The sequence below is a fragment of the Acanthopagrus latus genome, chromosome 19 (genome assembly GCF_904848185.1).
Source record: "Acanthopagrus latus isolate v.2019 chromosome 19, fAcaLat1.1, whole genome shotgun sequence".
Taxonomy (NCBI): Eukaryota; Metazoa; Chordata; class Actinopteri; order Spariformes; family Sparidae; genus Acanthopagrus; species Acanthopagrus latus.
The window spans coordinates 7,863,485-7,889,753 of NC_051057.1; the positions used below are offsets into that span (position 1 = coordinate 7,863,485).

Genomic DNA, 26,269 nt, shown 5'->3' on the forward strand with positions numbered 1-26,269 from the left:
CAAAAAACAGAGTGAAGACAAACGAGTTCAGAGTTTACTACTGCCACTGAATGCAAACTATGTTCTTTACCTTGACAAACTGAATAAAGAGTGAGGTATGAATCAGTGTCATGTCCTATTGCTGTTTCATTTCTATAAATAGTCCTCTGGTTAAATATACAGGCCCACTTCAGCGCCTCATGTATAGTTTTTTGTAATGACTTTTAGAATATTACAATTAATGTCATGAAAAATAAATGCTGAGAAATGCACTCTTGTTTTTTGGATCACTGTACTGTTGAGATGGAAAATAATGAAGCTAGATTCATATTTCTAATAGAATAAAACCCTCATCAAGACACGAAGAGTTTTTCACAATCGGAACAATGTCCAACTGAATTTACTAAAACTGAAACTTGCAGGTTACATTAAAATGGCTTTAATTGCTCTTGTCAAAACAAGTGAGTGATTTTGTGGAAAGCATTGTCGTTACCAACGAACTGGCAGGAAGTCAGTGGACAGCGTCAAAGACGTGACGTCGTAATCTTACACACACCTGGAACATGTGGAACATCACATCGATGTTGGAGACGTGGCACCGATACAGCAGTCCTTCCATCAAACCTCCCTCTGAGAAACGAGAGCAGATGGAGGTTAAATGAATGTTGGAAAATCCTGCCAAAAAGTGAACGCCACAATTGACCAAGCAGGCAGACTAGACAGATGGCTTTCCCACCCCTGGAACGAGGATTACGTGGTGGTTGGTGCTGCAAAGGTTTTAAGTAAACTTGATCTCTTTAAAGGTTACTCGCCAACCCTGTTTAATCACCTGGCCTGGGGAAACCTCTCCATGAACCTAGTAAAGTGTGAGCTGGGTCATGGTGACAAACACTAGGAAGGTGGTTGGGCGGGGTAAAATGTGGCTTGAAACAGCCAAAGTGATGGCAAGGGAGCTGTACCGATTTCTTGGAATGGTAGGTTACTCCCAGGAGTTTTAATTTCTCAGCAGTTGTTGCCTCTCTGACTGACCTCGTGATCCGTTGATCAGATCTTCGTCAGAGAGCTTTTGATGATGTTAAAGCTCTTTCCACACATGACTCCTCCATGGCTGGGTGTGTCTTTAACTGGCTGATATTACACTTTTCTTGTCCTGTGACAAGACCTATGTGCACGTGGGTGTGTCAGTCTTTAAAAAGGAGGTTGTTCCAACGGTGCAGAAGCATTCCTTCTGCTGATTGATTCAGGATCACTTGTGACTTGACGAAGAGTGTCTGTCTCTCAGTGAGTACTGTTACTTGAAAATTAAATTGATTTTGATGATGATGATGATGATGATGTGAAAAGATTCTTAATATGCAACTTGCAGGTCTTGATTTTTCCCCTTTTCACCCGGTTTCCAATGGCAACATGCGGTTAACCAGTGATGGACATTGTACTGAGTCTGGAGATATTTCTCTTTGGTTTAAATCTGAATCAGTTTTGATTTGTAGGTGAAAAAAGAATTTCACGAGTCACTCTGATTCCCCAGTAGTATTGGAGGGAATGCATGACAGCAATGTGTCACTTTAAGCAGTAAATAAAGTAACATGAACATATTACTAACACGATTTTAATTTTTTAAATTTAACTTGTTACAGCTCAGCATCATCAGCAAAAATTTCTTATGCAATATCAAAAATATATGTACAACATAATTGCTTTAGAAAGTTGATGTTAGAGACTTAATTTGCCAGTACCATCGCACTGAAGGTGTCTTTTAAGCAGCTTTGCAATCCAGCCTTGAATTGCAGTGTCTTATTGGAACCTTTGCAAAAATAAACCCATAATGATCAATCCAATGCTGAATGTCTTCTGGCAGTGATTAATTATCCATTTTTTTATGTTGTTATTGCTGTTGTTGATGGCAAGATTGGCTTTGAGTTATTAATATGTCACATAATCAGTGTGTCTTGTCTGGGCGGGAGATTTATCAGATACAACATGCTATAGTTTATCATGTGGTAGATAATGGACTGTCATCCTTTTTTGTATTAGACAAAATGGCAGCATCAACCCCGCTATCTGAGGCCAACGCCGCATTCGCTCTGGCTTTGTTCAAAAAGCTGAGTGAGGACGACAAGACTGGAAATGTCTTCTACTCCCCGTTCAGCATCTCTTCAGCCCTGGCTATGGTGATGTTGGGGGCCAGAGGCAACACAGCCGCACAGATGTCAGAGGTACAACACACACACACACACACACACACACACACACACACACACACACACACACAGACACATGGACACACACTCACTCACACACCCTAACATGAGAACAAAAGCTACAGTTCTCACGTGGAACCACCCATTTGGAACCATTCGAAATGTTTATAAAGTTTTAATCTACACCCCATATCTCACGGCCCGTTAATCTAGTGCATCATTGTGTTGGAATTATGGCACCACATTATTGCTTCAGAATGAAAAGAAACGGGCATCAATCATATCTGCCTGAATGAGGTGTGGCAGAGAGGCTCAGCTGAGACAGACATCACTGAAGTTAACGATACGTGCTATGACAAGCAAAAACCTCTCACCCATTGTCCAATCCTAGTGTCCCCCTTGAGGCCTTAAACCGTGAACCCTCAAGGACTTAGCTGACATCACTTGGTACGTGTTTAATTGAGAGACGTTACAAGGGATCGATATGGTATGAATTTGAAATTGATGAAATTAATCAGAGTTTCTATCAGGTCTATATCTATGCATCCATCCATGTCCTCACAATTGCCTTCAAGCCAGATGTAAAGGTGGAGGCTTCAGAGTTTGGAAGAGTGTGGTGGTAAATGTTTTGATGTTGCCAAGCCTTTCAAGGGCATCTTACTTGCGAGTGATTCTGAATTGGTGCCGATCAAATCAATGTAACCCTGCCTGAGAGTCATTGCGCAGAGTAAACATGTGGGTGCATGCATTCCTTAACAGTGAACAGATTCATAATAGAAACTGCCCTTTGCTGCCCCAGGTCCTCCGCTTCACCAAGAAAGAGCAACCGACAGCGCCTGGACTACAGCAGGTGCAGATGGTGATGCAGCAGTTCACCCAAAAGCCACAGATTCCACAGGTTTGGCCTCTGGTCTCTTTACAGCCACTAATGACACTGTAACACCAAAATCATCCATTAATGCAAGACAGCATCCAATGCGAGCGCATTTGCATTGACAAGTTGAGTAGTATTCATAAAAGGATAGTAGTAAGATTTGAAAAGATGTACTAGAAAATATATTTAGTCCTAAAAGTATGGAATATAGGATTATTAACCAGTTTTAGCAGTAAAGTTGCAAAAAATGTTCAGTTTTCTATTAAATGTTTGCTCAACACAGTGTATGCAGAAGCAGGGTTAATGATGAGTTTTGGGGTCTCTTGTCTTCAGCACAAGCAAGCTCAATATGACTTTATATTACACATGTTTTTTCTGGCTGTTTGCAGTGCCTGAAACTCTCGAACAGTCAAGATGATGTCCACGCTAAGTTTGCCGAACTGCTGAGCGATCTCAACAAGGCAAACACTCCGTACACCCTCAGTGTGGCCAACAGGCTGTATGGGGAGCAGTCCTACCAGTTTGTTAAGGTGTGTGTGTGTGAGTGTGAGTGTGTGAACCTGTCGTGCAAGAGCATTTTGAGTCTGAGTACAGATGAATGATAAACTAAATCTAAATGAATACGTTACTTGACGTGAATTCACTACAAATGTTTCTACCACTTAATTTTTGTCAGAGTAGTCAATCTAATTTTATTGTTAAAGTGTACATAGTATATTTTGCTTATTTGATCTTCTTCCCCATTAAAATCAATCAAACCTGCTATGCAGTTGAAAAAAAGCAGCTTCCTGTATTGCTCAGCCAGCTAACTGTTGGCCATTAGATGATCAGCTCATAGTGAATGAGTGCATTCAACTCTCCACTCATGCTGCCTTTATGTCGAAATAAGAGGGAGTAGTATAAAGGTGCTGCTTCCTGTATTGGTTAATGTGGATATTTAGTTGTGGTGTGACTATTCAAATGTGCTGTTTTATCATTCCAGGATTTCTTAGCAGAAACCAAAAAGCACTACAGTGCCGAGCTGGAGTCTGTCGACTTCAAAACTAATGCTGAGGCGGCCAGGGTCAACATCAACAGCTGGGTGGAGAAGCAGACACAAGGTAGATCTCATACAAACAAATAGGGCTTTGCAAAGTTTTGGAGAAGAAATTCAAAATCAAAAATGTATTAATTTCTATGTTAATGAGGTATTGATACAAACTCAAAAATATGTATATTTTTTCTATAACTGAATAATGTGTTTGAAGCTAGAGAGGTGGCAGGGTCCGCCAAATATAAATAAAATAAAACAATATGAAATTAAAATATGAAACATTCTAGGAATCATAAGGTGATTTGGTAGGGGGTGAATTTTATCAAACAACCAAAGCAGGTCCTGGTTGATGAAAAATGACTTATCAAAAATGGGCAAAGAAGGTAGGAAATGATATAAAGATTCACCCCCCACAGTTGTCATGAAGACATAAATTAGGCATAGGGACCAAAACTGCTTTTGTGATAGGCTATAAACTTGCTGTTTTTCTGCTGTAAAGTTGGGCATTTTAACGCGGGCTATTACAGGGTCTGACTCGCTTTTTATTTTTTTTATTTATTTATTTTTTATTTCGAATATGCAAATAGAACATGGCTTCCTGATTGCAGTTTAACAAATTATTTGCACAACATCATATGGAAATGAAGATTTTGAGGAAGCAAAATAATACGATAAAAAGTAAAAGAAATGACATATGCGAAAAGGAGTGAGTACACATACATACATATACACATACATACACACACATATATACATACATACATACATACATATATACATACATACACACATACATACATACATATACATATATATATACATATATATATACATACATATATACATACACATATACACATACATACATACATATACATATATATATATATATACATACATATATACATACACATATACACATACATACATACATATACACATATACTCCTCACTTAGGTTGTTCCATAGCTTGACACCAGCAACAGAAACTTTTCAAGGTTGTTCGTCTGTTTATTCTTTTGAAGTTATGTTCCCCTCTTAATTGATAACCTCCCTCCCGATTTCTAAATAATTCTGGTAATTGTCTGTTTTTTGCCTTATACATGATAATTGCTGTTTGGTAAGACACAATGTCAGTGAATTTCAGTAGTTTTGATTGTATAAAAAGTGGATTTGTATGTTCCAAGTAGCTGACCTTATGAATAGTCCTTATTGCTCTTTTCTGCAGGATAGTAAGTCACCGTAATGAAGTTTTGTAAGTGTTTCCCCAGACCTCAGCGCAGTAATGCATATATGGCAAGACCAGTGAACAGTACAGTGTGCGAAGAGAATTATGATCCAGTAATTGTTTTGCTTTGTGTATGACTACAAAGCTTCGTGAAACTTTGGACTGAACATGTTTGATGTGTGGTTTCCAACTCAGTCTGTCATCTATTATAACCCCAAGAAATCTGTGTTCATGCACCCTTTCAATTTCAACCCCATCTAATTCTATTCGCACTTTTGTGTTCCTTGTGCTTTTGCCAAACAACATGAACTTAGTCTTACTTACATTTAATGATAATTTATTCCAGTCAAACCATGTCTTTAGTTTTTTCATTTCCTTGTTTATAACTGTTTCCATTTGTTTAATGTTTTCTTCTGAGCCAAAAATATTTGTGTCATCCGCGAAATTGACCAATTTGGGCGCCAGCCTCAGCTGGCCATTTCAGGAGCTGCAGTTCTGGGTACTCAGCCCTGGATGATGGCTGCGGTTCTTGGTTAAAGATGTTATCTTATGTCAGACATTTCCGTAAGCTATTTTGGAGTTCACTGCAGCCTTGGTGCTTGTGATTATTTGGTTATTTCCAGTGTCTCAAATGAGTTTGTGACACTGAGATGCAAGATTACTGGTAGAGACCATTTGTTTCTTCATCCAGCAGACATAAAGGTCATTACCATCTGTGTACTGAAATCCTCCCCAGCCTCTGTGAATCCTCAAGGACCAGTCATTGGTCCTTTGTCAGTCTCTTTACAAATGTTGCATTTTTTTCCCCTATATCAAGCAACTACAATCAGATTTTGTAATGAAAATGTTGCTAGAGTCTGTTGATGATGGTGGTTTTGCTTATTACTGTTCACCAGATAAAATCAAGGACCTGTTGGCTGAGGGTATTTTGAATGAGGCGACCAAGCTGGTACTTGTCAATGCCATCTACTTCAAAGGCAACTGGGCCAAACAGTTCAAGGAGGAAGATACTGCAGATGCTCAGTTCCGAACCAACAAGGTAACACAGCACAAAGACAGCACTGATTGAATTGTGGGTTTATGAACTGATTTTGCTTGATGGTGCACAGTTTAAATGAGGTCTGTAAAACTGTAGGTGGCACTCTGATGGCAGGCCTGTTGATTCAGCAAGGTCTAAATGTACAGCTTGAAAGTGATACTTGTCATTATGATGTATCATGTTTGTAATTCAATATGTTGCAGCCTCACAGCATCATGTAGAAATGAAACCACTGGTGTGCAAACTGTACCAGACTCGGAAAGTCCACTTTGAGGACAGTGCCAATGTTGATGCAGTATCCTATAATTGTTCCCTGTAGTTTTTGTTTTGGACATTGAAAGTGGAGAATTTTAACAGATTGTGGCGAAAGTTTATTTAACTGGTCACAACAGAGTAAAAAAGAAAATGACTGACTTCTCTTCTTTTAGCTCCCGGAGGCATTTGAAGACAGGTCAATACAAATATATGTGGGGAAAATGATCAATTTTCCATAAACAGTGAAACAGGACTCTCTCTAGTCATATGAAGCTATAAATGTTCCAATTGATTAAGCTCAAAATTATGACCTGTGTATAATACCATAAGTCAGACCCATAATGATGAAATGATCAGAAAGCTATACATACCGTTTAGGGAGTGTAATTTCTAAGGGGTGAATGACTCAATGAGTGCTTGTTGTTTTTGCCGTTAGAATGACACGAAGCCGGTGAAGATGATGACACAGACAAGTAAATTCCGTTTCATCAACGACGTTCCTGAGGTCAACTGTAAGGTATGGCCATGTTTTTTTCAACAGTATGGTTTTGTCCATGTTTGTCCACTTTGAAATGCTTATGGGCTTCAAGATAATTTGCCAAAGCTGTAACTATTAAACTCATAAAAGCAAGGACTTCAGGGATTTCAAATTGATGTTTACTATTTCAATGAAATAATATTAAAAAGATAATGTATCTGGACAGATCCTAGAGATGCCCTACAAAGGGAACGACCTCAGCATGCTCATCCTCCTGCCTAACGAGATAGAGGATGACACCACAGGCCTGGAGAAGGTAGGACAAACATACACACACAGTAAACAAATACACACGTTTTAAGAGACAGACTAATAACTGAAATTGTATCCACACTAGCTGGAGAAGGCGCTGACCTATGAGAAATTTGTGGAATGGACAGAAAAGTTGGGTGAAGATGAGGTGGAGGTGAGCCTGCCTCGATTCAAGATGGAGGAGAAGTATGACCTGAACGATGTCCTGATCAGCATGGGCATGAAGGATGCTTTTAATGTTGGAATGAGTGACTTCTCTGGTGAGACATGTCATGAGTTTATGCTGAATAATTATTTCAAGAGCAGAACAAGATGATTAAGAGACCTCACTACCTTACAGAAATTTGTACGTCATCTGTTGACAATTCAAGAATAGATTAGAGAACATTCAGATGAAAACATTATCTATCACCAGGACTGCCAGGAAGACAAAAATGAAAGCAATCAGACCCTCAAAAACATATAAATATATATAATAAAAGGGTTTTTAGTGTGCATGGATAAGCAACAGACTCTCTCTCCTCTCTGCTGACAGGCATGTCTCCTGCCAATGACCTGTTCCTGTCAAAAGTCGTCCACAAGGCCTTCGTGGAGGTCAACGAGGAGGGAACCGAGGCTGCTGCTGCCACTGGTGCCATCATAAGCCTCACATCTATAAGGTTTACCCCCACCTTCAAAGCGGACCACCCCTTCCTCTTCTTCATCCGACATAACGTCACTAAGAGCATTCTCTTTGCTGGCCGGTTCTGCTCCCCTGAGTAAGCAGAACTGTACGTCCTGAATGGATTATACAGTGGGCCTGATACCTGAGCAGTAGCCACAATCTTTTTTTTTTTTTTTGTAGTTTTGGCCATTCTCCATCTCACTTTTGCCCAGTTGGCCTGTTTAGTAATCCATACTTGCTTATAGAGCATCTTGATTCAACCAGGAGAGGGACATACCTGTTGTGGCTATAATGTTAAAGACCTATTTCAAGACTGGTATTTTGTGAGTTAGCCTTTAAAGGTGGTACAATATGTAAGATTTCTGCACACTGTACAATTTGTTGTGGTACTTCACTCATTCCAAATGTTTGCAACAATGTTCAAATCCTGAGAAATCCCTATTGTCTTCATTTATCGGCAGTTACACGATATGCATGCTACATATGTACCTGCCTAAATACAGACTGTTTCCCTTGCTTTAACAAACGGAATAAAGCATGGTGTGAATCGATTTGTGTCGTATTTGTGTTTTTCTGGCCAGTGGCCGTGATTCAGGGGAACAGCCAACGTCTTGTTATCAGAAGGTCGTTGGTTTGATTCCCCTGGTCTGCATGTCGAAGTGTCCTTGGGCAAGACACTGAAGCCCACATTGCTCCTGATGTGCTGGTCGGCACCTTGCATGGCAGCCACCACCATCAGTTTATGAATGTATGAATTACTGTAAGTCGCTTAGGACAAAATCGTCGACTAAATGCCCTCAGTGTAAAAGTGAGTACACCCCTGTGCGTAGGTGTCATTTTTCGGGAGACTGGGACACGTCCCTTATTCTTTTCTAAATGGCTGATTTTTTCCCCATCTCCTTTTAAAACCATAATTAATCAAAAATGTTCTGAAAATGACTCAAAAAGTGACTTACACAGCTGTGTACTGAAGTAGAAGTGAAGTCGTAGAAAAATGTGTGGCTAACCTTTTGTGGGATTGAATTACCTTTGGCCTCATGCTTGGAGTGAGTCATGAGTTCTTGTGATTTTTTGTTAATCCAATGTTAAGAAAGTTGGCATGGTGATTGTTACATGTTCATTCAGTGATTAGCCAATTTCAGCTCCCGGTTATGCAAGTTTTCTTCTGTCGAAGTTATCAGAAATAAACTCACTCACTCACAAAAGTGATCAATCCTGTGATTTCCAGTGATGACAAAAATCAAATCTATATCTATATCTATCTATCTATCTGTCTATCTATCTATGTATACCAAATTACCAAGTTAAAAAAAACAAAAAAAACGCGAGTAAAAGCTAGTTTGTATCCGCTCGGCTTCCGTACAATGACACAAGAGAACACGGAAGCTCGTCACAAGGTTTTCGGGGCGTGTCGGCTTGGAAGTAGTAAAACTGATGCTTCTAACAGAAGCGACCTAAAGACTCCTGATCTCTGAAGGACCTGAAGTCAAGTGTCTGTAAGTATATGATGAATCTCAATCGGTGTGTGACGGGGGGATCTGATTATTGGGTTTGTTGACAGTCGCGGTTAGCAAGCTAAAAGCTCACTGATTGTTAAATCAGTTTGACTGGTTACACAGAGAAGGCGTTTAACTCCAGGTGAAAGGCCAGGTTTGACAGTGTCTGAACCTTGTTTATTCAGAGTCAGACGGTAGTATAACAGTATAACAGTGGTAGTTTATGTAATTCTAATGATAATGTAATGTGAGTGAGAATGACACGTAGTTCTCTTGTAATCCAAGAGTGACATAAACTCTTTCAGTTGTTTTCTGTTATACCATACTTAATTAAAAAACCGGAAGTTTGATATTTTCTTGGATGCATGTAATATTGTGAATATGTTTTATTTATTATTATTATTTTATTTTTTTTTAATGTATTTTTTTTTTTACTAAATTTGCGGACATACCATTAATGATGCAGTCAGTACAATCTTAAATTACCAGCAAGGACATCTACTATTTCACGTTGTTATTGCCAATAAGGTTAGGTTAGGGTAGGTGAGCAGGTTGTTTTAGAAGATACATTAAATTAGTCCTGCTCAGTCTATTTAATGTTTGCTGAACTAAAGACTGAAGTGTTAACAAATGGTCTTAATATGTAATATGTCATGTATTAATATTCAGAGACAAACTGTGAAATATAGTTCAAAAAGAGACACAGTAAGTAATAATATGTGCTCCGTCCTCCCTTCTTTATAGGCACAATGGCATCACCAACCCCTCTGTCCAAGGCCAACACCACCTTCGCTCTGGCTTTGCTCAAGAAGCTGAGTGATAACGACAAGACGGCAAATGTCTTCTACTCCCCTTTCAGCATCTCTTCAGCCCTGGCTATGGTGATGATGGGGGCCAGAGGCAACACTGCCACACAGATGTCAGAGGTACAACACGCACACACAGTAACGTTGATGGCTATGCAGGGTGGTACACCAAGCTCAGTTTCATTTCGAGAAGCTCGTAATATCTTTTTTCTGTTTAAGATGGTATTACGGCTGTACACCTGGTGCGCAAAATGATGCAGATTTCATAATGCGAATGTCTCCGGGACCATTCAAAGCAACACTGAAGAGTTTAAAATACACAGAATTGAAGGGCAGAAAGGAGTTCTGCAGGGCCTTTGTTCACTATGAATCACCAGATCTTTCTGTCAGTATCAGCATGAACGACACAGTCTGTCCTGTTCAGACTGTGACTAAGTTTTATGGGGGGCAGCTCTGTGCGGTGTTACTATAGAAACGTTACACATAACATGGAAGTGTAAAGGCCATAAAGATCTAGGTAAAGCCATGTGTGCACGTTATCAGTTCCCTGCCTGTGCAGCATGTTGAGTAGTATGAGGATTCTTTAAAAAAAATAAAAATTAATGAAAGAACAAAAGCATCATTAAGGCTGGATATGTGCTGGCATAAGCAGGAGGATATATAATGTCTAATGGTAATGATGAATTAGTTGCAGGTTTGTACTCGTCTGAAAGCTTTTGATCAAAAAACAGTCATTAAGGTTCAGAAAATTACAGAAAACCAACATCGGTAATAAGTTTTAAGAGTGCTCAGTGAAATCACTCTTTAAATCTCAGTTTAGCAGACTGTACACTCGGTAGCGGTAGATGGCTTAAGGTGGAAGATAACATGGTGTAAAACAAATAACAAAACAAAAACAACCTATACTGCCTTTTTTCTGAAGGACTGCTATAGCAAAGACACACCCAGATAGTTCAGGTTGGCTGAAGTGTGAGTATGTCAGAGAGACAAACAGGAAGCTGACAGTTTGACAGTGTCGATAAGTTATTTACAGTATGTGCAGGTTGATTCTCATGTCAATGCTTTTATGTTAATACAGAGTGCAATCACAGCAGTGTTAAAGCCTGGCTATTTGACAGGGTCTGGGACAAAGTTGGAGTTTTTTTAGCTCACTGGTTATAACAAGCGGCTGTGACACAACAGCAGTGGGAGGCGGTAGAGCGAATGGCTTCATGACAGTCAGAGGGACACACCCAGCTACACCAGCAGGATCACAAAGACAAAACTCCACCTGATCCTTTTTCTTTTTCTAAGGAGTTGTTCTGATTGTGTTGGTCAAACATAACATAGTGATCCTGGCTCCTCCCGCATGTCTTTGTGAGTAAGAGCAGGTGTGTGATTGCACATGCATGAAAGAGATCAGTGGTGACAGTAACATATGGCTGCTGTGAGGGTTTTTATTTTTTAAGCTGCCAGTTACCAGAAAGTCCAGCTGTGCAAACTGCCCTCTTATAACTTGTTTCATTAGCCAACTGGCCAGCAAATACCACAGTCTGTTGATGAGAATGCGAAATGTGCGGGTCAGCGATGACATCGCCTGAATTTGCAAGAATTTGACATTTACCTTCCCGCTAACTATGATTACCATTTAGAAATGTGCATACACTGGTACTTTCAAATAAGATAAAAACAAACAAAAAGGATCCCATTAACAGGACTTAAAAAAATATTGCCACCTCTGATACAACATAACAGCACAAGAATATTGGTGTAAGCCAATGAAGCCTTTTACAGTTGAGTTATTTAAGTAAGGTAATCTAAATATATTTTCAGCTTTTTAACTAAAATGTCTCATTTAAGTAGCCTTGTCTAAACCAATGATTCCCTGCCTTTTTTGTTCCATTGTCATATATTTCACCCATTTATCCAGTAGGCTCTTTTAAGCTAACAGCCATTTTCAACAAAACGCCCTCGTAAAGCATCACATATCTCGTGAATCAGTTACCTGCAATGGATTCTTTTGGCAAGGGAAATCTCAAAGAGCAGCTCGCCAGCAGCTGGAAATCTTGTTTGCTCAGGTCCGTAGGTTAAAGTTCTTACCCTTATCCAGCAACTAAGAAGCATATGCAGGGTGTGGTGGATACACACCGACAACAGTGTTGGTTGTGGTTACTCTTCAACTCCTCCACATCGAGCAGAGAGGAATGTGAGCCATGACTGAAGATGCCATTGCAGTTACTCTCGCCAGTTTTCCTTTCAGTGTAATTCAGCAGCTGTTTGTAGGAAAGTAATGTACATTCACAAGTGATTACTTTCAGTTTGGTGATGGTCTTTGACTTAATAAAACCCGTGTTGGACATGGGTTTGTCCCCCAGTTCTATTTCATCGAACAAAACTATGATGTTATGCGCTTCTCTCAGATCAGCATTCAAATTGCTTTGGTTTCTGATCCGTCTTCCAAATCTTACGGGCACCGTACTGTACAAGGCCTGCAGAACATGACTCAGCCTCTTCATAACTTCATGTATACAACCAGGGACGCATGATGTCTATCTTCACTGTTAACACACCCAGTTGTACCCTTAGGTCCTCTGCTTCACTGAGGCAGAGAAGCTGCAGCATGCAGGACCGCCACAAGAGATGCAGATGTCGCAGCAAGTCCAGACCAAAATACCACTGCACCTGCTGAAGATGGTAACACGGCCGCTAGTACAGGAGTGACGAACTAACTGAGGGGCATTTTCGCTAACTATCTGGGTCTGCCTGGGTGGTGTCGTCTTGTGAGGAGATGCTTGGAGACAAAGAGCCACTGCTTGCGGAGAGAATTTCATGCTCGTTCTCACTGATCTTTAATCTGCTGCTGTCCTCCTGGACTGAATATGAAGAAAAAAGAACATCATTGCCAGAGAGCAGCTCTCCGAGTTATATGCTGTTTATTGAAGGTTAAACGTGTGTGTCCAACAACTCAACAAAACCATTGTGGTCCTGGTCCTTTTTTTTCTATTTATGGTTTCTTCCTTGTGTGCTTTTATCTCTTAAAAGCAGCTGCTGGAAACGTCAGTGGGATTAGACTCAACTGTCAAAAGTTTGAACAAGAAAACAAAATGTCCTCTTATATATATATATATATGCTTTATACCAGGGTATTACTATGATAACACTCCTGTATGTGGATGATGCCAAATTTTGCAAATGTAATTGTGGCTGTCAGGGGATGATAACGGTATTTCTTGCTGATTTGGATGCACACCAGCCAAGGCGTACCATCCTGAATTCTGTTTTTCAAGATGACTGTGTGAATAACAACATGGTGGCGGGTTGGCACATGTGTTCATGGGATTGAAGCTTGGGGAGGCGTCTCCACGGGTTCTTTAAAGTTGGCGTTCAAGGCGTTAAAGCGGTCCCTCTATGTTTTCCACGTCTAACCCTATCCCTTTTTACATTTTTCAGTCTGTGTTGGGATGCTGGGCATTAACATTGCAATTTTAAAGGATTTTGATGTTTTCAGGTACAATTTAGACAGCATATGAAGAGAAGTGGTTACTGAAAGCCTGTAACTCTAAGGCACAGTTCACCCCAAAGTCAGAAATGCATACTCTTCCTCTCTAATGTCTCTTACTAGAACCCATGACGTGTTTACTCAAGATGACCCACAGACCTGGAGTAAGAATTCATGTTGGAACGATTTTCTGTCTGTGTTGCGTAATCGGGTCATGATATCTGGAAAGCGACATTGCTGTTGAGTTTTTCCAAATTTCCAAATTTTGCCAAATTTCTTTGGCACTCTCTGCAAGCCAAGTGCCATCTCGTCTAGTTCCATTATATTTGAGAGACAACAGACATCCCCATGGCTGATATCTCTTCTTCATCCACAGTGCCTGAAAACCCGTGATGTTCAGGACGATGTCCACAGCAGTTTTGCACAGCTGCTGGGCGAACTCAACAAGGCGAACGCTCCGTACGCCCTCAGTGTGGCCAACAGACTGTACGGGGAGCAGTCCTACCAGTTTGTTGAGGTGTGTGTGTATTTCAGCATGTATCTTCAGGAGTAGGTGTGGTTGTGTTAACATATTTGTACGCTGGAGTGAATGAGATACACAGACAAGAATATTTGAGTTGACATAATGATGAATGAAGGAGTGGGCAGCAGGCCAGTGTAGATGCAAGGAAAGCAGTGACTGTGAAAATATTCTAGCTGTGATAACTCCACTTACTTAAGTAAACTAACCAACTTATAAATTATCTTATTGTTTTGGTTGATCACAATCAGTAAATGTGTTGTTGATGGTTCCAGCATTTCTTAGGAGGTACCATGAAGCACTACAACGCAGAGCTGGAGTCTGTTGACTTCGTGAAGAGCTTTGAGGCAGCAAGGCTCAACATAAACAGCTGGGTGGAGGAGAAGACACAAGGTGGTTCATACACACTAACATACACACTTATCTGTATGTTAGTAGACACTCATGTCTCCATCATTCAGTGCAATTATTACAACATCGGTCAAACATTGTAAACTGATCTTTAACCGGAGGAGCACCATATTAATGTTAAGCACACTCACTTGTGTCAGTCTCATTTTTGAATGCAGAAAAAAGCTAGATCTCCAGACTGCTAAAAGTTGACGTTAACATGTAAACTTGCATGCACTTTCAGTGCCAAGAGTTTAAAAGTTTTCATGATGACGGCCCGAGAGTGGGCAGAGTTGAAGGGTGGAGGCTAATTTCATCAAATTACCTTGGTATTAAGGCAGAAAGAGTCAATATTCATGCAGAAATGATGCATTAAATATTCCTGTAAATGCTAAAGAAATACGTTTTTGTGTCTAAAAATATGATTGAACTTCATTCTGTGTCAAGGAAAACATGGCAGTTGATGGTACCATTTTTCAACACTCTAATGCTTCAGTTGAGTGAAATCATACCATATGTTGTATCATTTTTTTCTTCCAGGTAAAATTAAGGATTTGCTGGCCCAGGGTGTGTTGGACAGCTTGACCAGGCTGGTGCTGGTCAACGCCATCTACTTCAAAGGCAACTGGAGCAAGAAGTTTAAGGAAGACGTCACACGTGATGCTCAGTTCAGAATCAACCAGGTAACACTGCTCAAAGAAAACATCCAGTATGAATACAGTGATTGACAAAGATCAGTTAAAGTTAGAAAATACGAGTTTTAAACCTACCACAAACCTACAAAGTCAGCTGGGTCTTAGCTTTTGATTAAATCTTCACCTTTCTTCATTCCTTTATTTCAGTTCAAAACCATTTCCCACTGTCGCGATGATTTGTAAATGGCTGTTGTGACTTTTGTCGTCTACAAGACTTCAGCTGCTGTTAAGTTTCTCTTTCAGTTTTTGTATTTTTCTGTTTGATTTCAGAATGACACCAAACCAGTGAAGATGATGCACCAGAAAACTAAGTTCCCTCTAACCTTCATCCCTGAAGCCAACTGCCAGGTAATCAAGCTGTTCAGTTAATTAATCCATTACTGCAGTATGTCAGTTAATATTTCTGTCAGTCCATCAAACGATGGGGACCGCTGAACCAGTCATATATTCAAACAGTTGACTAGCATTTGCTGTATGTTGGCTGTAATGTTCTAAACCTGTTGATCAGATCCTAGAGATGCCATACGAAGGAAAGGAGCTCAGCATGCTCATCTTTCTACCCAATGACATGACGGAAGGTACAACAGGTCTGGAGAAGGTAGGAACACACACTCGCACACACATATAGAAACACCGCACGAGGCACAGACAAACTAATAATTGATTTTCTGTCCACCCCCCAGCTGGAGAAGGAGCTTACCTATGAGAACTTTGTGGAGTGGACTCGTCCAGACATGATGGATGAAATTGAGGTCCAGGTGGGGCTGCCCCGGTTCAAGATGGAGGAGAAGTATGACATGAAGAGTGTCCTGGTCAGCATGGGCATGGTGGATGCTTTTGATATCGCGATGAGTGACTTCTCTGGTAGGAGCGCATCAGACGTGTTCATAAAAATATAAACAGATATCAGTACAGAACAGATGTTCGTCCAAATCAATGTGCTCTGTGTTTTGGTGGTGTTGGATGAGCCCAGGCATTATATTTATTTAAATAATTGTTTAATCCATCTCTTCTGCTGACAGGCATGTCTCCCGCCAATGACCTGGTCCTGTCAAAAGTCGTCCACAAGGCCTTCGTGGAGGTCAACGAAGAGGGAACTGAGGCAGCTGCTGCCACTGCCGCCATCATGATGCTTCGCTGTGCCGTGCGTCCACCTACCTTCGTCGCAGACCACCCCTTCCTCTTCTTCATCAGGCATAACCCCTCCATGAGCATTCTCTTCGCTGGCCGATACTGCTCCCCTGAGTGAGCGCTGTATGTATCACTAGAAGAATGTCGAGAGGATCACCACTCTAGAGCTCCCTATAGCTAATCACACCCTGAGTTTCCATCCTGTGTTTTCAAAACCAGAAAGATGTCTGATTTTCTGAACTCTGGCTTCTTGTCTGCATTTCTTCTCACGAGTGATTCTGTGTTTCTCCTGTGCCTTCTTGAACATGACATTATTGCTCTGTTGATCTTTTGCACATAATCTCATCCTGAGGATATGGTTTACTTCATGTCTATGACGCATGTATGTATGGCCCTATTTGCTGCACCTCCAGACCCTACCCTAGTGTAACTATAGCATTAAATTGTGGTATATCTTATCTTATCCTTTACACCCTTTGTGAGAATTTGTCTTTATTACATGTCTATTACGCCTGTTTTTCAACCAATCATATGAACATGTGATGGTTCCAAGATTCTCTGCACTTATCATCTTTTATATATTTAGTTAACCAAAGAAGATAATGTGATAAAATCACATTGTCAGAAGGATGTGTCCTTGAGGACTACAATCAAGTACAATAGTACTATTATGCATTTAGTTAATATAGAATATATAACAAGATCTTTGAAGTTTTGAACTGGATATTTTCATGAGTTAATGCTTTTACATATGGAATAAACATGTGAGTGGTTCACTAATACCTTTTGTCAAATTTTTTTTGGGAGACTTTCTTTCATTGACATTTTCTCTGATCTGGTTATGTTTGTAAATGGATTACCTGCAGTTGGATAATCGTTGTGGAAGTGCTGCTGCTACTAGAACTGCTGATTGTCTTTTGAGAAATCTCTATCATAAATTGTTGATCTTGAACCAAACTAACAAAAGCATAATCTTCTCTTTAATCCTATATGGATACTATCTGGATACTGAAGACGGAGAGGCGAAATGGGTTTTTTCGAGAAGGCTGGAGGCTGAGGGCTGGGAGAAATTTTGAGAAGGATGTGACAGATATTTGAATCAGGTTGGTGGTAACATAGATGCATCAGGAACCGTTCCTAAAAGTAAAGAGGGAAGTGTAAAATAGCAGTGAGAAATAGAAATAACGCATTTCAGACAGTAAAAAGAACATATAATTTACGGCCAATGATTCAATACAAACAAGCTCAAGCAGTAGTAGGAAGAACAATAAGACATGCAAAACATACATATTGGAGGAAGTACTGTGACTCAGTTGAGAACACCAGTCAGGAAGGAGGACGATTAAAAGAATGGGTTGGGACAGGAAAGAGTGGAGCTATCCTGTCTCGTGGAAATAAGATTGCAGTGACTCATAAGGAAAAGGCTGGGATAATGGCAGACACTTGGATTACAGTACACAGCTCCAGCACTTTATCCGGGGTAGGGAAGAAGCTGTAGTGTGAAAACCAAAGCTGAAAACTTGGAGGCAATAGGGCGAAAAAGAAAGTGTTGAGGATGAACAAAATGTCCCATTTACAATGGTGACTTAAACTGGGACGTATAGAGGGAAGTGTGTGAAGAAAGAAGAATCCCGGAGAGATGGAAGGAGGCAATAATTATTCCACTAAAGAAACATTGGAAGGATAATAACAAACCAGAACATTACCGGCCTATTGCTTTGACGTCACGTATATGTAAATTGGTGGAGCGTATGGTCAGTGAGAGGTCAACATGTTTCTTGGAGAAGAGGTTTATATACTATAGACTTTCTGAATGCAAGATCCATCAGGATTAGAATAGGATAAGAACTGTTAAATAAACGTGGTAGAGAGTGGAACACATCAGGGGAGTGTTAGAAGTCACACCTTGTTTTCTGAGATGATGAATTATATATTTGTAAATTTGCCAATGGACAGATGACGGCGGAAACGTTTGAGATATATGGAACCTATAGTTAAGAAATATTCAAGGTGGGAATCAGCCTGTGGAATTGTGTGGCACAAAATGAGGATTTAAATTTTCAGGAAATAAAATCAAGGAAGGTCATAATCTGAAATTGTATTTAAGTAATTGTGGGATCACTGAAATTATATGTGTGTGTGTGTGTGTGTGTGTGTGTGTGTGTGTGTGTGTGTGTGTGTGTGTGTGTGTGTGTGTGTGTGTAAAGAAAGAAAGACACAAAGAATGTGTTTAAAGGGATTAGATGAACCTGCAAATGTTTAATGACAGGACACTTTATTAGTGTAGGGTCTCACTCCAGCGCAGTAGGTGGCGCTAATGCATCTCTGTTGTGGTCCTGAGTGTTTCAGTCCAAGAAGAAGAAAATGTTAGGAAACGCACTTCCGAATCCTTTCCTAGCTGTCATTTTTGAAGTGTGGTTACTCCAGAGATGAGTTGCTTGTTAACGAAACACGACGGTAACATTACTAGAAATCTCTGAACCTTCGAGGCAAACTGAAATAGACAATGTGGCTGACACATCCTGTTTTAAAGGCGACAGACCAGCTAACTTAGCTCCCGGTGCCGCCCGCTGCTAACCAGGATCTCCCTGCTTGCTCGGTGATGGAGAGGCTGATAAGCAAGCTCACAGAAAAGCATGTCCTCTTCACGGCTTCCTTCGCTATACGACTGGCCTTGGTCGCTTATGGAGACTTCCAGGACAGGACTATGGTGGTGAAGTACACTGACATTGACTACCATGTGTTCACGGATGCTGCGAGGTTCATTACTGAGGTAACAAGTCTTGTCATAACTTCTCTAACTGTTGTTTGGCTACATTATGCTAACGCTTCGCTATGTCATGTTACAATTCACCGTACTGCACTTTTTTTTTTAAAAGTTACCTTTTAAAACATTGAAACAAAACTCATCTTGTATAAAAAATATTTTTACCCCACTACATATATTCTACTATAGGTACTAGTTGCATTTTAACATTAGGCTCTTATGTACAAAAGGCATATTCAGTTTCTATAATATGATAAGTCGTTATAGGTGAGCATTACACCATCAAACATTTTATGACGCAGTTAAAATGAGCTCGACCTCTATCAGCTACAACACTAAAGCACTGCTTATTGCCTGCTAATGCATTTGTAGACTAATATTAATCCCATGACATTATGATATAACACTGACTGTTGCCATGCTGCATAATGAGTCCTTTTAAGTTTTGATATTTTAAGCACACTTTGTTATCATTTTCACCTCTCCACAGGGGCAGTCCCCTTACAACCGATCAACCTACCGCTACACCCCTCTCCTTGCCTGGATGCTCACCCCTAACATCTATGTCAGCATGGTATTTGGAAAGATGCTCTTCATTTTGTGTGACGTGCTCTCAGGACTGCTCATCTACAGAATCCTCCGTCTGAGAGGTCTGCGCTCGGAGGTATGTTTTTTATCCATCTGATCCTTGTCGACCAGAATTCCTTTGCAAGGATAGTTGTTAAGTAATGGCTGACTAGAGCTGCAAATACCTTATTAATTTTAGTCCTGTGAAACAACAATGTTTAGAGGCTTATGGGATGCACAGTGCAGATAAAAGTTGTGTTTGGGGGGGATTTATGTTCAGACTGCACGTCGTGTTTCTTCTCTGTGGCTCCTCAACCCGCTGCCCATGGGAGTATCCAGCCGAGGGAATGCCGAGTCAGTCCTGGCTGCCCTGGTACTGGGAACATTACTCTGTATGGAAGGTACAGCTAAGCTCTTTAAAATGATGTATATGCTGCTGATTAGTGAAGTAAAGCAGGTACTCAGCTTTTCTGCTTTTTACCTTTTTTCTTCCAGCTCGTCATCTGATGTGGGCAGCCATACTCTATGGACTGTCTGTCCACATGAAGATCTACCCCATTACATATGCTCTGCCCATCGCCCTAAGCCTGCGTACACAAGAAACCAGATCTGTTGGGGACAGAAAGAGGTGGACGTGGAGGAGCTTTGTTGGATTTATAGGAAGCTTCCTCAACCGAAAGCTGTTACTCTTTGCAAGTGTGGCCGGAGGAGTCTTCTGTATGCTCACAGCACTCTTCTATTACATGTGAGATGAAGAATGAAAATGCACACAGAGAAAAAGGTTTTCATTGCCTGTCATTGCTTCTGCTGCCTCTGCTTGATAAGTGTTGAACATTGCAGTTAGTGTTTAAGCCTGCCCTGCTATGTTTGAGCATCCAGTAAGATTTCACAAAACTGCAGACAGGTCCTGTCTTTGTCTTAAGAATATAAGAATTTTCCATCTGTTAACACCAGATGTGGATATTCATTATTAATATTAATAGCAAAAAAAAACAGATGCCAAATGTTACTTTAAAGATGATTGGCCATTTTGGTGGCAGTGAAACCTGGCTCTTCAAATGAAATTGAGATATATTAAAACTATGCCCATGTAAAGTGTATATACGCTGACTTCTGAATAATTTTGAATAATGAACAATTTTGAATGGAAATGCTCAAATCATGTGACTCCTCCCTTGTGTCGTCAGGTATGGTTGGGAGTTCCTTCATGAGACCTACTTGTACCATCTGACCAGACGGGACATCAGACACAATTTCTCTCCATATTTTTACATGCTCTACCTCACTGCAGGTACTCACCCATTCAGCCTTTCATAGCTTCTTAGTGTGACATGTTGCTGTAGACCGAGATACATTGCTTTTTGTCAGCACCGATAATGTGTTTGTTTATTTAATCAATTATGTATTATATGTGCAAATGGAGAATGTAAATTTAAAGAATTTGGTGTGGGTTTCTTGGGATGGTCAAATTCTTTTGTCCTTTGTTTGTGCAGACATCAGGTGGAGCCAGTGGCTTGGCCTGGCAGCATTCCTGCCACAGCTCATCCTGCTGTTTGTGGCATCATGGGCCTTTCACTCTGACCTGGCTTTCTGCTGTTTCCTGCACACCGCCATCTTTGTCTCTTTCAACAAAGTCTGCACTTCACAGGTACACAAAGCACCAACAACAGCAGAGATCAGAAGATGCATTGTCTTGCACTTACTGCTAGCCAGTTTTGACTTTCCTCTCTCAGTCATCGAAACTGAATGAGGATTGAGATGATCTGTAAAAAGAAAAGGGATAGTTGTGTTGATCCAGTTAAGAAGAGACACGGTATTTTCTTAGTTAGAATTGCACAGCAATAAATTCCAATATGTCCAAGTCCAGGAGGCTGAATGAAAACTAAGAAATGGAGTCTCACAGTTGTTAGGCTTTACAGTTTCAGTTGGTACCACAGGGTTGTGTGTTGCTTCTTAATGTTATTTGTGAAAAGGGGAGGCTTTCAATTGAGTACCCCACACTAAGTTTGACATCTAGTTTGGGTATTGAATTGGATCCTGTCCTGTCTCTTTTGTCATCCAGCCACAGTCACTATTAATTTTTAATGCGTGTGTACAGTTCTATACACTAGCCTTAGCTCACACTACTCAGGCAGCTTTTAACTATGTTGCTTGTCATCCTTTGGTAGTACTTCCTGTGGTACCTGTGTCTACTCCCTCTGGTCCTTCCTCGCTTGAGTCTGTCACTAAAACAAGGATTGGGACTGCTGCTCCTCTGGTTTGCTGGACAGGTAATTCAATTTATCACATTATTAGAAGCAATTAAATATAGCTTCTTTAGTATCTCAGGTGGTAGATGCTTTGATGCCTACCAGACAGTGTTGCGTGCTGTTTGGCAGTGTATGATTCTTCTATTCACAACATAAAAACAAAAGATTAACTTAAGTTGTTCTGCAACATTTTATTGTGTAGCACTGTACCTAAATTACTTTGGTGATTTGAAGAACCTATTATATTTTCTCTCCACTGTTAGGGTATTTGGTTGTGTCCAGCCTACTTCCTGGAGTTTGAAGGCTACAACACCTTCCTGTTGATCTGGCTTGCCGGTTTGCTCTTCTTGATCATCAATTCCTCCATCTTGATTCAAATCGTAGCCCACTACAAACCAACACAAACACCACAGAGACTGAAGGTTGAGTGACACTCAGTAATTGTAATTGATAGAGGTGATATTATGGGGATGCAAAAATAAAGTTTGTATTTTGGTAAATTTCAGTCTCCCTTGTACTTACTCACATTCTCATGCCACCCAGTCACTCTTGCATAAAGCAGATTCATAAAGGGCTATTTCTTGAGTGACAAAGCCGCAATTGAATCCCCAGTCACTCTGAGTTAAACCCATCGCTTAAACATTAATCCTCAGTGACTCACATAGGGCAGAAAACTTCTGCTGCACTGTTTTCTCCAGGTTGAAACTTTGAAGCCTGTTTCACCTGTGACCACACCACACAGATGTTTTTCAATTTTTCCCTTTGCTGTCAAGGGCAAAATACCTGCTTTGGATCAGAGATCACACAGTCCACCCACACCCACAACCATGATGCTGAACAGCTCTGGACCAAAATATTTACACAGAGCTTTTGGTTGGCATTGTCACGTCCTGAGGATGGGGAAACTCTTTCTCATTCCAGAGGGAGAAATGTTCAGATTGTGTATAGGAGTTTTTTAAACCCCTCTCACATTATTCTCACTTCCAAAACTTGTAGCAGGGATTTTGATGCATGATGCAGATTTGACTTTCAAAAGATAATGGAAATGATCTAATCTAAATAATGTCATGTCTGTGACCTGACTAGCATGAATAGGGCCCAACCTGCACATTAGTGTAATGAGTGGTGAATGTTTTCTTAGTCGCAAAATACTGTAAAGTATTATGCACATTGTTCTGCACATTATGTTGATGAACCACTGTGAAGAAATTCCAGCTGAATTTAGACCTCGCCGATGCACAGAGATGCTCTTTGGTGTTATCCGAGGCACTAACATTCATGGCAAAATGTTGCTGTATTTAGGAAACGATAATTGACATTTTATCTGAAATGCTGAATTTTGGTTGGTAATTTGATCATAAAGGAACCCAGTGATGTCAAATATTTGTACATAGAAACATCTGATAGTTTAAATAACTTGGCGATTTGACTTTCTGTTGACCACAGGTTGTCAAAACCTGGAACTCCTAGACATATTCAAGGCACACTGCAGATTCTAGTGATGAGTAAGCGGAATGAAAATGTTGGTAATTAGATAAAGGAATGCATGTGGGTTTGGCTGAAGTTCTAAATAAACGTCTCTGTTCTTACACTTTGTAACTCAGCACTCGGGTCCAATAATGATTACTTGAGCTAGATTGTGCTTACAGATCTGAATATTACTGTCCAGATCAAGTAAGCAAGTATAGAGGAGCATGCTGCTCTGTTGCAGCTGCTTCCATTTTTCTATGTAAATTTTAGCCATGGCTACACGCCATCAAATGTGATTTAAAGTCTTCCACAGCCGCAGTGTGCAGTTGTCGCCAGTAGGGAGAAGCATACGCCAGCAAAAGAGACATCTTGAGCATCTATCCTCCATAACCCTCACAGATTAATCAGTCAACTGGAGCATGAACTCAACCCAATAAAATCAGTGCTTGCCGTGGCTCCCTAATCTCACTCCACTCTCCTCCTAATCTCACATGGAAATTATTAGAGCATTCGCTTGCAGGTTTCTGACCATGTTTGCTCCGGGACTGGGTTATGATGATATCCTATATGTATGTCTGGATGCATGGAGACTTGAGGTACACAGTAGTTAAGTTTCAATTAGTGGCTTTCTGGAGAAATTCTTGTAAACCACTCTGTGTATCGGTGGGAGTGAAAGCGCTTCCTCGCTTGCTTGTGTGTTGCGAATGTGCGTGTGTGTGTGCATGACTCACGGTCAGCTGCGGCCTGCATATCTAGTTTATGAATCACCAGGTTGCACTCAGTAACCTTTCAACTGGCCCCTGGGCACATGCATAAAACATTTCATTTTAACACTGCATCTCACTGCAGAGCATGGCTTTAATCAGCTCATTTTTATATCCCAATGTCTGAAGCATATCTGTGAATGAGTTCTCATTTAGCTGCTTCCTCTCCCCAAATTTCCTTGTGCGGTCATAACCAACCAGGGATAGGTCTACTTGTACACCAGGAGTTGCCAGGAGGTACTTTAGTGTCAATTTATTTGACAAAATAAGAATTACAACTCCTTATTATACTTAAAGTTCACATTTTAATCAATAAAAGAATAGTCAATATCCATATGGGCTGGGTGAATTCAGCTGCTAAATGTGAACATATAGGGCTAGCATTTGAGAGTGATTCAAAAGTAGTTAGAGAGCATGTGAGGAAGACCAAATACAGACGTTAGCTAAAAGTAATGGATTAATAGTCTGAATAGTTAGGTAGGTTAAATGTATTGGAGGCTATAGTTGATAAATAGTTGAATATCAATATGGGCCCATTGAAGTCAGCTCGTGAAATTGAGTGAGAGTGAAAAAAAAAGAGGCCTAGTAATCAAGCAAAGAAGACCAAAGAGTACGCTTGAAGTAATGTGTGAACAGTTTAAATAGTAAGGTAAATGTACTGTATAGTGGATATATTGTTGAAATATCCATATGGGACTATTAAAGTCTGCTGTACAACATGAACATGTAGACAAAGAAGACTTAACAGTTAGCTAAAAGTTATGAGTAGTTAGGTAAATGAACTCTGTAGTGGGTAAATGTTTTTTTTAATTAATAGATTAATTGAAAGTAATGGCTAGAGAATAAATAGTTGAAATAGTTTGCTAAAAATAGCCAAATGGATAAACTGTTTAGCCTAGCTCATTCATAAAGTTAGAATGACCTTTTTAGAATGAATATCTTAAAATGATGTGTGGATGGTTGAAAAGAATTAAAACTTGGCCTAAACACTGACAGTTGCGCTGTATTGAGTAACTGCTGAAATAATCCACTCTTATAAAATGAATAATGTTAAATAGCATCCGATTTCAAGTCATTTGAAGTGAATATGGAACATGACGGGTGGCTTGAAGGGGGCTCTTGTCTGACATGGCTTTCGGGATACATGGGACCAAAAAAAGGGTTTAAACTAATGTTTTAGCGGCTGCACGCACACAGCCAAAGACAGCATGCAATGGTGCTATTTATTGTTCATTTGCTAATTGAAGTCAGGAGAGAAGAAATGGCAAGGTTGTGAGGGTTATGGGCAGGGGGATTGCGTGACTGTCTTCCATATGCTTAGTAGGGTGTGTGTATATGTGCATAATAATGTGTAGGCATATGTGTCTGGGCATGCGTGTCTGGGATATACCCTCAAGGATTCTCCTCATTGTCACTGGGGGATATGGGGAGAGGAGATGCGGACATTGTTGTGTCTATGCATTGGTGCATCTGCCTGTGTGAGTGTGTATTTGTGTGCGTGTGTGAGAAAGACAGAGAGTGGGTGTGACCAATTAGGGCAAATGGTGTGCGGAGCAGCAAAGAGTGGGGTATGAACGGTCACGCAACCTTGCATGGTATAGGATTATAGGTCTTGGTTTGCACACACGCACACACAAGCACACACATTCTCTCCCCCTCACAGATACAGCTGTCAACAAGCATCAAACACTTTGCTTACAATACAGTTGCCCTGAGCGTTCGCTCCTCTCTCTTGATTGGATGTGCTCTTTTCATTGTTTTCGCTCCTCTCCCGAGCTAACTTCTCTTTTCTCACCTCAAGGTTTTATCCCTCCACCTCTCTATCTCTCCGTCTCCGTCTCTTTCTTTGTCATCCTCACCCCTTACCCCCTCC

At 40.5% G+C, this 26,269-nt stretch overlaps 3 protein-coding genes across 5 annotated transcripts; all 3 read left to right on the forward strand.

The window, feature by feature from the left end:
• The first annotated feature begins 1,218 nt into the window (after positions 1–1,218).
• On the forward strand, positions 1,219–8,608 carry LOC119008263 (leukocyte elastase inhibitor-like). Its single transcript, XM_037078342.1, has 10 exons — positions 1,219–1,260; positions 2,014–2,195; positions 2,980–3,078; positions 3,444–3,584; positions 4,037–4,154; positions 6,212–6,354; positions 7,046–7,126; positions 7,314–7,403; positions 7,485–7,659; positions 7,935–8,608. Exons 2-10 carry the CDS (start codon positions 2,019–2,021, stop codon positions 8,159–8,161), a joined length of 1,251 nt encoding a protein of 416 aa, XP_036934237.1. The 5' UTR covers positions 1,219–1,260; positions 2,014–2,018; the 3' UTR covers positions 8,162–8,608.
• Positions 8,609–9,429: 821 nt separating this feature from the next.
• LOC119008265 (leukocyte elastase inhibitor-like) lies at positions 9,430–17,359 on the forward strand. Of its 3 annotated transcripts, XM_037078346.1 has the most exons (10): positions 9,430–9,559; positions 10,304–10,485; positions 12,931–13,038; positions 14,220–14,360; positions 14,639–14,756; positions 15,294–15,436; positions 15,719–15,796; positions 15,957–16,046; positions 16,132–16,312; positions 16,471–17,359. In XM_037078346.1, the coding sequence occupies exons 2-10, from the start codon at positions 10,309–10,311 to the stop codon at positions 16,695–16,697; spliced, it is 1,263 nt and encodes a 420-aa protein (XP_036934241.1). In that variant the 5' UTR covers positions 9,430–9,559; positions 10,304–10,308; the 3' UTR covers positions 16,698–17,359. The 3 variants fall into 3 exon arrangements, with proteins under 3 accessions (XP_036934241.1, XP_036934239.1, XP_036934240.1); XM_037078344.1 differs by lacking the exon at positions 12,931–13,038 and having other exon boundaries at positions 16,471–16,697; XM_037078345.1 differs by lacking the exons at positions 9,430–9,559; positions 12,931–13,038 and having other exon boundaries at positions 10,309–10,485.
• A 1,567-nt stretch (positions 17,360–18,926) lies between these two features.
• Positions 18,927–22,662, forward strand: pigm (phosphatidylinositol glycan anchor biosynthesis, class M). The gene is made up of 8 exons (XM_037080183.1): positions 18,927–19,352; positions 19,837–20,010; positions 20,194–20,314; positions 20,409–20,658; positions 21,101–21,204; positions 21,407–21,561; positions 22,082–22,183; positions 22,426–22,662. Exons 1-8 carry the CDS (start codon positions 19,182–19,184, stop codon positions 22,591–22,593), a joined length of 1,245 nt encoding a protein of 414 aa, XP_036936078.1. The 5' UTR covers positions 18,927–19,181; the 3' UTR covers positions 22,594–22,662.
• Positions 22,663–26,269: the final 3,607 nt, after the last annotated feature.